The sequence below is a fragment of the Eleginops maclovinus genome, chromosome 10 (assembly GCF_036324505.1).
Source record: "Eleginops maclovinus isolate JMC-PN-2008 ecotype Puerto Natales chromosome 10, JC_Emac_rtc_rv5, whole genome shotgun sequence".
Lineage (NCBI taxonomy): Eukaryota > Metazoa > Chordata > Actinopteri > Perciformes > Eleginopidae > Eleginops > Eleginops maclovinus.
The window spans coordinates 19,078,690-19,091,782 of NC_086358.1; the positions used below are offsets into that span (position 1 = coordinate 19,078,690).

The 13,093-nt window shown below is 46.1% G+C and overlaps 1 protein-coding gene across 1 annotated transcript in view; it reads left to right on the plus strand.

Moving 5' to 3' along the window:
• The window catches only part of reep3b (receptor accessory protein 3b), a 45,424-nt gene extending 32,957 nt beyond the window's left edge, over positions 1-12,467 (plus strand). The window contains exons 7-8 of the mRNA XM_063892444.1: positions 10,217-10,350; positions 10,496-12,467. Coding sequence (XP_063748514.1) covers positions 10,217-10,350; positions 10,496-10,567 — 206 coding nt within the window. The 3' untranslated portion in view covers positions 10,568-12,467. The remainder of the gene's footprint in view (positions 1-10,216; positions 10,351-10,495) is intronic.
• Positions 12,468-13,093: the final 626 nt, after the last annotated feature.

Sequence of the window (13,093 nt, forward strand, 5' to 3'; positions counted from 1 at the left end):
AGTCCCTCTTTCCAGCTGGCTTTGTTTACGTAGGTGGTCTTGCAGCATGTGCATGTTAATGCGTGTGTGAGCAGGATCGCTCAGGTGGAATGTAAGAGACAGAAGGGTTCGGGGTTGGGCCAAAATAATAGCGTTTATTCCATAAGAAACATGCAAACGAAAGACTGCTCCCCGGCACTTCCAGGACGGGCAAGGCCAGGACAGGGTGTGTCGGCTTCCCAGGACCCAGCCTACTGCAAGACAGACCAGAACCAGGTTACCAACATGCTTTATATTAAATGACTGATTACCTGATTCTGATCAGCTGTCTGGTCTCCGGCCGAGCCACTCCCCTCACCCCAGCAGCCGGCGCTCTAACCACACCCGGCTGCCACATACCCCCACCGCCCGACTCAGGCCGGGATCCCGCCGGCCGAAAGCTGACTTCCCCCACCCCCCTCCGCCGAGCGGGAGAGGAAATCAGCCACGACCATCCGGTTAACCGGCCTGTGGATCACCTTGAAGTTAAACGGCTGTAACGCCAGATACCAACGAGTGATCCGGGCGTCGGCATCCTTCATGCGGTGGAGCCACTGGAGCGGGGCATGGTCCGAATAGAGGGTGAAAGGGCGCCCCAGGAGGTAGTAACGCAGGGCGCCGACCACCCACCGCCCACCGTATGGTGAGGCACTCCTTTTCCACCGTACTGTAGTTCACCTCCCTCTGAGCCAGCTTACGGCTAATGTACAGTACGGGGCGGTCGACCCCCTCTACCTGCTGGGACAAAACGGCCCCCACCCCACTGTTCGAGGCGTCGGTCTGCAAAACAAAAGGTAGAGAGAAGTTAGGGGTGAACAGAAGCGGCTTTCCACAGAGGGCTTTCTTAACCCTCTCAAACGCCAGCTGACATTGCTCCGTCCACTGGACCGGATCTGAAGCACCCTTTCGGGTCAGGTCGGTCAGAGGGCCGGTCAGCTCCGAAAAGGCGGGGATGAACCGCCTGTTGTAACCGGCCAGCCCCACGAACCTCCTGACCTCTTTTTTCGTCTTGGGCACCGGACAGGCAGAAATGGCGGCAGTTTTCTCTATCTGTGGCCGCACCTGCCCGCCGCCCAAGTGGTACCCCAGATACCGTACCTCCCTCCGCCCAACCGCACTCTTCCCCGGGTTGGCCGTGAGCCCCGCCTGCCTCAGGGACTCGAGCACTGCCCCCACCTGCTGCATATGCTGCTCCCATGTCTCACTGTGGATGATGACATCATCCAAGTAAGCAGCAGCATATGCAGAGTGGGGACGCAGCACTCGGCCCATGAGCCCCTCCCAGTTTTCTTTAAATAGGTCCAAAACACCCCGTGGCTTCCTGCCAAACAGCAGTTCAAAGGGAGAAAATCCCGTGGAGGACTGAGGCATCTCCCGCACTGCGAACAACAGAGGGTCTAGCCATTTATCCCAATTACGGCTATCCTCGTGAACGAACTTACGAACCATATTTCTTTAGCGTTTTGTTAAACCGCTCCAGCAGGCCATCGGTCTGTGGATGGTAAACGCTAGTCCGGATCGAGCGGACGCCCAACAGTTCATACAGCTCGTGTAGTGTGCGTGACATAAATGACGTGCCCTGGTCAGTCAGGATCTCTTTCGGGATCCCAACTCGGGAGATTATATGAAACAGTGCCTGTGCAACGCTCTTTGCAGAGATATTGCGCAACGGCACTGCCTCGGGATATCGTGTTGCATAATCCACTAAGACGAGTACAAAGCGATATCCCCGTGCACTCCGGTCTAATGGCCCAATGAGGTCCATACCAACTCTTTCAAAAGGCACCTCAATTAATGGGAGTGGGCGCAGAGGCGCTTTTGGGGTGGCCGGCGGATTAACCAGCTGACATTCGCTGCAGGATGCACACCACCGAATGCCCGGCCAATAAAATCGGGCCATGATCCGGTATAGTGTCTTATCGTACCCTAGGTGACCTGACATGGGGTTGTGATGAGCCGCCTAGAAAATCATTTCCCGACGGTGGTGGTGCCGGACGAGAGATGAGGTAGGGCTTGGGTGGGAAGGGGCCGGGTCGTGGGTTGAGGAGAAGGCGGTGCAGCGGCTGCTGTCGGGAACCTCCTCCTCGGGGCTGGGACGGGTCGGCCCGCGGGGACGACAGGTTGTCTGGTCTCCTCCTTCATGCTCCGCCGGGGAAGCGAAAGGTGGTCCTCCGCGAGGACGACGGCTGCCTCCAGGCTGGCAGGGCGGTGACACTGGACCCAATTCGCCGTTGACGATGGCAGCCCGGCGACAAACTGCTCCAGTGCCACCTGCTCCATGACGTCCTCGGCGGAGCGCATCCCCGGCTGAAGCCAGCGCCTCGCCGCATCGAGGAGCTGCTTCGCGTAGGAGAAGGGGCGGCCAGCGTCCTCGAAGGGAAGGGCCCTGAACCGGCGGCGGTGTCCCTCTGGCGTGCTGCCGAGCCCGTCCAGGATGGCCCTCCGCAGCTGCATGTACTCATATCGAAAGGACGCTGGCAGGCTGTGGGCGGCTAGCTGCGCTCCCCCCGGGACAGCAGGGGAAGAAGCCGCACAGCCCACTCCTCCGGCCACCCGCACGCCGCCGCAGTGCCCTCAAATATGTCCAGATATGCCTCTGGGTCGTCGTCGGCTGACATCTTCTGGAGGGCAATCTGCGGCGGCCGGGCGGGGTTGGTCACCGGCTCGGCCTCCCGGGCGGCCGGACACTGCAGCAGCTCCCGCAGGAGAGCACGGTCCTCCCGCTGGCTGGAGGCGATTTCGAGGAGAGCCTCGCTCTGCTGACGTTGCAGGGCAGTGGTGCTCTCCTGCATGATGGCGAGACGCTGGAGGGCCTGGCCCAGCGGGCTTTCTCCTTGTGTCATCTGAGGGGTTAATGTCCCTGTCTAGGCGCCACTGTGAGCAGGATCGCTCAGGTGGAATGTAAGAGACAGAAGGGTTCGGGGTTGGGCCAAAATAATAGCGTTTATTCCATAAGAAACATGCAAACGAAAGACTGCTCCCCGGCACTTCCAGGACGGGCAAGGCCAGGACGGGGTGTGTCGGCTTCCCAGGACCCAGCCTACTGCAAGACAGACCAGAACCAGGTTACCAACATGCTTTATATTAAATGACTGATTACCTGATTCTGATCAGCTGTCTGGTCTCCGGCCGAGCCACTCCCCTCACCCCAGCAGCCGGCGCTCTAACCACACCCGGCTGCCACATCGTGTTACTGCATGTCAGGTATAGTTTATGTACCCCTGTACAGCTTGTGGCCCTGTCTCTGCTCTGTCCTCATACAGATTCAAATTCAAAAGATACAAGGATTTCATTGTCGTAAGCACAAAAGCTACAGTGTAGTTGTTGGCAATAAAAAAAGGCGCTGGCTCCTCAACATGCAATTTAAAAAAAACACATCAAAAATGTAAATAATGCAAGAAAGTAGTGCAAGTGGCACAAACACTGCTGTAGTTAGGACCTTTAGTGCTGTTAGTACTGTTTGCTAGCAGCTAGCCCAGCTGTCACCATGTTGAGAGCCATGTGGAGGCAATCCCTCTGCTCCGAATTTCAGAAAGTGAGCCACTAAAGCTCGCAAACCTCACTGGAATCTGAACTCACAGACGTCATACACACAACCAGCAAAACGTGTTTTATTCAGTACGTCCATAAATGTCTTTGAATATTCGTCCTTATAGGAGGCGCAGAGACAGTGCTGTCAATATCACGGCAGCACTGGTGTGTCAGACGTGCCACATCAGATTAAAACCCTTGTTTTAATGTTTCTTTGTTCTCTGTCCGCATGCTCCTTTCTGTATGTCCTCTTGTTCCTGCTTGATGAGAACTATAGGCTGGCTGGCATGTCAATGAAGTGTGTGTGTGTGTGTGTGTGTGTGTGTGTGTGTGTGTGTGTGTGTGTGTGTGTGTGTGTGTGTGTGTGTGTGTGTGAACTTCCCAGCAGACAGAGGGGATGAGATGAGTTTGAGTGGGATGCTGTTGGAATTTCAAACACACACACACTCCGTCTCTGTTCCTTCCGTCTATCTCTCTCTCAAACGCACACAGGCAGCCAGTGAGGCGTGGAGAGGGAGAGACCGGAGGGGGAGGAGGAGAGGGCTGAGATGAATGTATAGGAGGAGAGTGGAGATGTAAGGGATGGATGGAGCAGGAGTGAATTGGAAGAGGAGGAGGATGGAGGCTGGCAGACAGCATTAGCATACTGAGAGAGGGGAGAGTGTGTTATGTATTCAGCTCAGGAGGGAGAAATGTTTCTCCCCTCCAACTGCTCTCGCTCATAGTGTCCTCAATGCTGCTCACATGACATCACACTCCTCTGCTGGCTGTATGGAGGTCTTCAGCTCCTGGGCCACAGTGGCTTTTCTACTGGACCCTTTTTCTTCATTTTGTCAGTTGGATTGTCTGTTTTGTCTTTTTTACTCGATACACACAAGGTCTATTGCATATTTGATCCCCAGGATTTGTGGTAGTTTGTCCTTTTTACTGCAAGGGTCTAATGATGGAGTATGGTGGCCAACACGTGCAAACGCGCTACAGCGGCCCAAAACACTTCCTTTAGGAGAAACTGTACTTGATGATGCAAAAAAAATGATGCAAATATAAAAACACACATTTTCCGGTTGGCCAACTATAATTCTCAAATGTCAACAAGCGGCCGGTCCCAGCTGTGTGCGTTGCTTTTTAGTGTTCCATTAAATCTGCACTGCTCTCCACTTTGAATATCGTCACATTTTATTTTATTTGACTATTCTCAGTTTCTTACATTTACAATCTGTAACAATAGTCTTAAAACGTTTTTTTTTATTGTTATTATAATAGTACTATTTTGCTCTTTTCTTTAAAACAAAGCAGATCCTTCTTTCTGTGTCTTTGAATGCACCATTTACACCAAATTCCGTGTGTAATCTTTTGTCCAGTTGGTGAATGTTTTTGTAAATGCTTCATGTTAATTTGGTGAAGATGTTTCTTCATGTGCATCACATTTTGGCCCATTTGTGTTTTTTTTGTTTGCATTGTCTTTAAAATTGAGCAAGTCTCTCATAATGGAAGTGCTTTGGGCAGTTGTAGCGCGTTTGCAATCGGTCCTAATCGAGGGTATCGTGCGGTACACCACCTGCGACAAGTGTGTCATTTGTGCTACAGGGCTATAGAAATACAAATTGATTGATATTCTACTTACAAGTATTGTGGGTGCAGAACGCCTGATACATCTCCATCCTATGTGCTGTAGAGCTCCATAGTTCCACAAAAACATCAATGACACACACACACACACACACACACACATTAAGTTTTTTTACACTGTCCTGCTCCCTGAACTACTTAAATCGAAATAACACCGTATTGTGTCTTTGAGGCAACACAATATGAGATGAGATGTGGAACAGCTCAGCACAGTGGAGCAGACGACTTTGGAGTCTAAATATGCAAGCTTCAGGGTTCAAACCTAAATAAAAAACACCATGTCCTCTTAATTTGTCTAAATATACATCAGGTTTACCTGGACTACAATTCCACTGACATTTCTGCAATGTGAAGGAGTATGATTTTATTGTGGGAGTAAAGCTCAACAGCAGGTTAACACATTATTCATCTTCAGGACAGAGTGTGCGTTTGCTCTGGAGAGGCAGAAGGATTCCATAACCCCGGCTGGACAAGCTGCTCTGGATCTCTGCTGCTGGCTGAGCCAGACGGAGCATTGTTTAATAAAGCCCCTCAGCCTCTACATGACAGGAAATTGGAGAGTTTCTGCACAGAATAGACTGCTGATTGCTGGAATGACTGGAATTTCTTCTTCACAGTCCAGACAGAGCATTGAGATTCCAGCCGGAACATTACTGTAACGTGTTATTCCTGAGCAAGTGGCTTTCTCCTTTCAGGGTTGAGGAGCAGAGGATTATGGTCTTTTTACAGTCGGTGCCTTTCTTGTTGGTGTTACATGTGTGGTTCTTCAGTGTAGTGGGTGGGACATCAAGCTGCCTGTTTTTGACATTACATCACTTCATTGAGCTGAAACGTTTATCCAAAGCAACTTACAGTGAGTGCATCCAACACAAGATACACACTCATAGCAACAATCCTGCAGGGGCTTCAAATAAGCAATTTAAGACTTAATTTAACTCTAAACAAAGAAGCTAATTAAAGAGGCCTTGTTATGCTTTTGGGGGTTTTCTCTTTCCTGTACTTTGTTATACAGGTTTTTGTGCATATAAATGGTCTGCAACGGCTAAAATCCCTGTGTTCCCTCCAGAGGGAGTTTCTCGCGCCCCCTGCCTGAAACGCCTCCATTGGACTCCTTTTTTTACTTACTTAACATAATGACATTACTAAGCAACACTTCTATTGGCTAGCGCTCAAACACATTGTACGTGATAGGTTAAGGGGCGGGACATCTCTAAGCAGTTGACCGGTCACAACAGAGCCGGCCAGCTTAACAATCAGAGCAGACTGGGCTCTGGTTTCAGACAGAGGGTGAAAGGAGGTGCAGCAGCACAGGCAGTATGGGAAAAATAAAGAGCTTTTTTGAACATTAAAGCATGGAGACATGTCAGCAGAGGCACTAAATACTAATATGAACCTGGACATGAGCAGGAGAGGACTCCTTTAAGAAAAACATTTTAAAAAAGCGATTGCTGTGTACCATTAAAACCGAAAGTATACTCAGCAGTGAGCTCCTTCACGATTAAAGTATGCTCACTGGATCTAAACTAGACGGGGTCATTCTCAGCAGCAGGACTGGATTCTTTCCTGAGGCCTCAGAGCTACAGCTGTGGAGCGTTCCTGCCTGCGTGTGGGTAACGGCTGGTTTACCATCCAGCACTCAGAATCCAGAAGGTATTTTTTGATGTTGTGCAGGAATGTGAAGTCTCATGTGAAGCCTCCGTCTCTTCCCACCCTGTTTCCTCTGGGAGGGGAAAGGTTGCTTCCAACTCTGGAGAGTGGGAGGTTTTCTCTTATAGACTCCAGATGTGACAACAATAGCAGCAGCAGGAGCTAGAACCAGAACAAATAGAAAAGAAACCCTCACTGCTAGTTTTTTTTGTGACAAAAGGGCATTTTAACATGAAAATGTCCAGGTTACTAAACAATGAACAACATATATTGATACGCAGACCATACTATTACTGATCTGAGACTTATTAACAGCCAAGTATCTTATGATGGACCAGAAAAAACACCTGGAAGACCTTTTAGATAAATCTGTATTCTCTTAAAAGCCTTTAAAAATACAAAGGACTGATCTGGAACCAGCACTTGGTTGTCCAATTATCTAACTTTCTGTACGCCTTCTGCTGCAGGGTGGAAAAGATAGCTAGTGTATAACCTGTCTAGATGTTGTGTTTCTATGAAGAGAGACAAAGGGAGCAAGCAGAGCAGGCAGGCAGGCGGGCAGGCAGGCAGGCAGGCAGGCAGGCAGCTGTGTGTGTGTGTGTGTGTGTGTGTGTGTGTGTGTGTGTGTGTGTGTGTGTGTGTGTGTGTGTGTGTGTGTGTGTGTGTGTGTGTGTGTGTGTGCGTGTGCGTGTGCGTGTGTGTGTGTGCGTGCTGACCTCTACTGGAGAGGTTGCGTCCCACACACAGCACTCGATCAGCACAGACCTGCGTGTATTAACACCACTAATAAGAGTTTATACATGGAAATGTGTCAGGTGGAAAGACTGCAAATATCAGTGATTACATTGCAATTGTACGAAACATCTTTCCTCAAACATGAATCTAAATCTACAGTCCAGTAATGCACCACCCCTATAGATGTGCTTTATATTTTTAAATAGTGTAATATAGTCACACTTATTGTTTAAAATAAGTAAGTATGCAATGTTAACAAATCCCCTCTGGCTGGCAGAGACCTCTCAGCTCCATAGTTTGCCTTTGTTTACTGGACTTTACTTCCCACTGTACATTTATATTTAAATTAATATTCCACTCCTTGCACTCAACTGTATATATTATTTTTTATTCTCTAATGCTGGTTTATTCCTACTTCTATTTTGACATGTTTATATATTTTTAGAAGTGTTTCTTTCTAATCTTTTTATTTCTAATTACGTGCAATGCCTTGTTTTGTTTTATACAAAAATTCCCTGTTTGGGTTAAATAAAGTACCTCTCTCTTCTCCTTACCCACATCTCTAAAAAAAGGGGGTACAAACAAGCTGATCCTTTGGTTATGACATTATAACTGAAATGTGGGCTGGCTTTACATTGAACTCCTGGCAACGTCCCCCCCCCACATGACACCTCCCAACCTATCGTCCGCAATATACAGTTGGGAGCTGAATCCTCTCCCCAGCCCCTCTGTGTGTGTGTGTGTGTGTGTGTGTGTGTGTGTGTGTGTGTGTGTGTGTGTGTGTGTGTGTGTGTGTGTGTGTGTGTGTGTGTGTGTGTGTGTGTGTGTGTGTGTGTGTGTGTGTGTGTGTGTGTGTGTGTGTGTGTGTGTGTGTGTGTGTGTGTGTGTGTGTGTGTGTGTGTGTGTGTGTGTGTGTGTGTGTGTGTGTTCAGCAGGATGTCTGCAGGAGGGACTTAGAGTTGTTGTGTATACATAATACATATAATGTCTCTGTTCTAGAGGTGAACACTGAGAAGTGTTTCAGAAATAATGCTGGATGTGGTTTGAACATAATATGGTGTTTAACAGGCTTGGAATTTCGTCATTTTAGGGGCAAAGGCCATTCAGGGCAAAATTAGGATTTGGAGCTTACAAATAAACAACTTCACTTTCTGAAAATAAAAACACACGAATGACATGGAAAACAAATGACTTTTTTACTACACTGCGCATTGAATAGAGTAGTTTTTCATTCAATGTGTGCGGCAAAAAATAAATCACAAGAGGAGCAAAGCGCTCGCAGCCCCACGGAAACATCATCTCTTAAGTCAGAGCTGATTGGCTGTAAGTGTGTGTGCGAAAAGTGTAGTTATGCAGAGGAGACGAGAGGGCTTAGACTACATCACCAGCGGCTAAATAATACAAACAGAACATGAAAGAAGTTGACCCTCTACTGGAGCTTTGGTGAGCGGAAGTATAGTTTATGTATCGATGGATCGATATTGTAACCACGGTGACGAGTGTTCTGTTTTCCTACAGTCTGATGTTTTCATGCTGAGGCATCACGGTTGTTGTTATTCTTAAGTTTTGCTTTGTGATAGCGCTCTTTACTCCATGTATTAAGGTACAAGAAGCCTTTATATCTAAGTTGTTCGTGCCCCACCAGTTTTGTACATATAAAAACGCCACTGGGTGAGGAGAAGGGAGGTTCCTAGAGAGAGAGAGAGAGAGAGAGACGGGGAATGCTATGGGAGAGCTAACGGTATATGTGTGTGCAGGTGATAATTAACTTCTTTGTTGTTTTGCCCTGGTTACTGACGACAGTAACCTGTCTCAGAAGTGAATAAACTCACGGACAAAAAGAGACACGAGGCCTCCTTGTATTCTTAGAGCGAGACGCTGCAATGATGATTGAATGATGCGACGTATGACACGTGAGGTGCGCGCAACCAATCCAAGCTACAAGGACTAATGCAGTCCAGAGCCCAGACCACCTGCTCTGACACTTTTAAAGCAACTTCGAGATTTTAACAGTAACAGGGCACAATGGCCATGGTGGCCGTAGGACGTACAATTATTTTCGGGGCATCACGGCCAGACCGAGGGGCAATGAAGGCCATGGCCGTCATGGCCGCCGTGAAATTCCCGCCCTGGTGTTTAATCACGGCAGCGTTTAGCTGAGTTTCTCCGTCAGAAACTTCTCTCTTCAGACAGAGCTGCATGACGCCCCACGGCCAGCTTCAGCTCAGCTCAGATTTTTTGTTTGCAGATGTCATGTTGACATCCTTCTGAATTAATTCTGGCTCATTTTGACTTTACACCACACAGGAAGGATGTCAAAGTGATACACATGGTGCATTGATGGGGCGGGCACTTCTTAAGTTTACACTCTTGTCCCGGTTTATCTCCAGGGATTAACATAGGTTTATGTTCTCTTGTTTTTATCAAATAAATAAGGCTCCTCCTGCATTTAAAACTCAGTCCATCTTCAGTGCTTATTTTACATCTGCCCCAGACGAAGTCTTCTCATCTTCCACCAATGGTTGTGCAGTGGTTCTCCTTTCTGATCCTTACCTAAGTTGTGAAAAGGATAGGCAAACGTGACATATCTATTTAGTAAAGAAACATATCTGAGTGTGTGTTTCAGTGATTCCTGATATGTGTCTGTGTTTTTCAGACTACTACTATGCCGAGGAGGACAGGAGTGATGAAGAGGCAGAGCCCACCTTCTCCGAGGACGAGGCGGTCACTCAGAAAGGACTGAGGCGGTCTCAGAGCGTCAAGATGACCCGCTCCAGAGTCCGCAGAGACGTGAGTTTTGTTCCATAAAGGCTGTGTGTTCACAAAAACCTATCCATAAATATATGAATAAATATTCTGTATGACATCAAACAGCCTATAGAAACTCAGGGGTGTAAAGAGATTTCCATCTATTATTTCCTTATTGTGTCATCAGGCTCGCTATGGATCCCTGAAGATTAAAGGCAAGAAGAGACCAGCACTGAGCTCCGTTAACTATGGATTATGAGAAGAATAACACACACACACACACACACACACACACACACACACACACACACACACACACACACACTGCTCTGACAGTCACTCTGCTGAACTCTTTGAGCTTCCTTCTGACATATTTATTTCTTGATCATCCAGAACCAGTGGCTCTCAGAAAACCTCTGTTTTTGTGTTTGGGTGGAAGGCGTACATCTGTGCATCTTATTTTTGTTTAGTAAGATTTGTAGTTGTTTAAGTGTTATATATGTGTAGTCTTTGAGCTTTTTAGAATTTTTACATTTCCATTTTATCCACGTTTTGTGGTGCCACTTTTAGGCATCCTTAAACTCATTAATGGCTTAACTAATATTTAAATATTCAATGGATGATTTGAACAATTTTATATAAACATGTACAGCTGCTGATTATAACACAGTCAGAACCAGGAACTCTTATTAAAAGAGAAACATTATGACCACAAAAAGACCAAAAACAGTAGAAAGAGGGGAAATAACCACAAACCAAAAATAACTAGTCCTAAAGAAATTTGAAAATGACCACAAAGACACTAAACCACAGAGATGCTTAACAACACAGAGAGGATAAACAACTACAAAGTGTGTGTGTCTTGCTATTAAATAGGATGTTTTGGGGGCTTTTGTATGTCTGATCCCAGGGGCCCATAACTGGTGAAGAAAAGTCATTCTTTTTAAATACATGTTTTACTGCAAACTTGATACACAGATGAACCTAGCAATCCAAATAACATGTATATTAATGTTTTATAAGTGAGCTAATGACATTACTTTATTACCCATTTAGAAAATCAGCTGTGTTTTATCTTTAAACGCTTTCTAGAGAGTACTGCATTGCTCTGCTGCCTTTCTGGGTATTATCAATGAGGAGCTAGCTGAAGCTCTGACACTAGTGTCCCTCACTACTGTACTGCAGGAGCACGGGCAGGCTCACACATTCCTCATCCCTGCAGAGCACCAGCCGCTGAGTATGATGTTACACTGAGCAGAGAGCGGGTGGAATGAATCAGAGTAAGCGAATGAAGTGAGTGGAACACCAGCAGCTGAACACTACACCTCATCACTAGTCAGGAGAAAGAAAGGGAATGAATAAAACAGGTTTCATCAGCAAGTTTATTGAATTAATGATTATTTTCCTGCATTTACTCATGTATTTTTGTATGACTGTGTGTCCTGAACACACTCCTGGTTGTTAATATCAAGCTGTATCTTTGTGTTTGAAGAGTGTGTGTGTTATGTTTGGATCAAAAGGAGTCTTTTTCTATAGTAACCACGTGTTTTTGCACATGTACCTCCTCTTAAACCTTGTTATCAATGCTGTTGTTGCTTGTCATCTCATTTTTGTATGTACTTCGCTGTAGGCCGCACAGCACACAATGAGTTTAATGCTAATGCTAGCATCCTCTCGTCACATGTTACAGTTTGGCGTGTTTTTATCCTCCGGTACTGCCGTCAGTGATAAAACGCTCAGGAGCTGTGGCTAAAGCCTTTCCCTATGAACTAATCGAATACACACAAATGAACCATTAAGGAATAATCATTTAAACATGCCGATAAGCACTTCATCATGGCTGTGTTACACATTTCACATGTTTGGATAAAGGTGTGCGTTCACGCCATGCAGGCATGGTTGGAATGCCTTCCTCCGCAACACACAAAGCATTGTCTTAACGCCGCGTTGGAGGTGTGTGTGTGATCAATACGACAGCAGTGTTTAAATCACTAACAAGCCAAACTTGTCTCATGTCAGGATGTCCATGTAACGCTCATACCTGAATACTGATACCAAAGCTTCTCGTACTCTGAGCTGTGGGACAGTTTTTAATCTGTGTGGGGAAATGTACGGTGTGTGGATTGGACATGAAACTAAATAAAGGATGTTTGAATACACTAAGGGCAGCATGTGTAGTGTTTATTCTTATTCAAGTGTAGGCTTTATCTCAGGGAAGAGGACCTATCACACAATGGCTTCTTCTTTACACACTGCTAAACTAAATTAAAACTAACATTTGTGTAATAATGTTTCACTGAGGAAATGTCAAAATGTTTACTTAGAAGATTCTTAATATTTCCTAATGTTTTCATTATTTAGGATTACTACTTTTTATATGAATAAAAAATACCGTATGAAATGTCAAATATATGAATACACTTTAGTTTTAAATAGTCATTGACACACATAGTTCAATGTATCATCAGATGGTATGATTTATTTAAAAAGTTAATTGATATCATTTTTTTTTTTTTTTAATATATTTATTTCAAATGTTTTCATTTAATATAATATGTAAGTATGTCAGATTTTATTTCATTCTGACACATTTTATTGTTGTTGATGGACTTCTTCACCTTGTTCAGCCTTCCGCTCACTGCCCTGTCCCGGACGGATAAAAAGAAACAGATAAAAGAATCACCAGATCATAAACTAGCAGTATTTTAAAATAAAACAGGAGCCAACATAAAGAGTCACTGAAACTGCCAATTAAAATGTTCAGTTGCTCTCCAGCAGAGGGAAC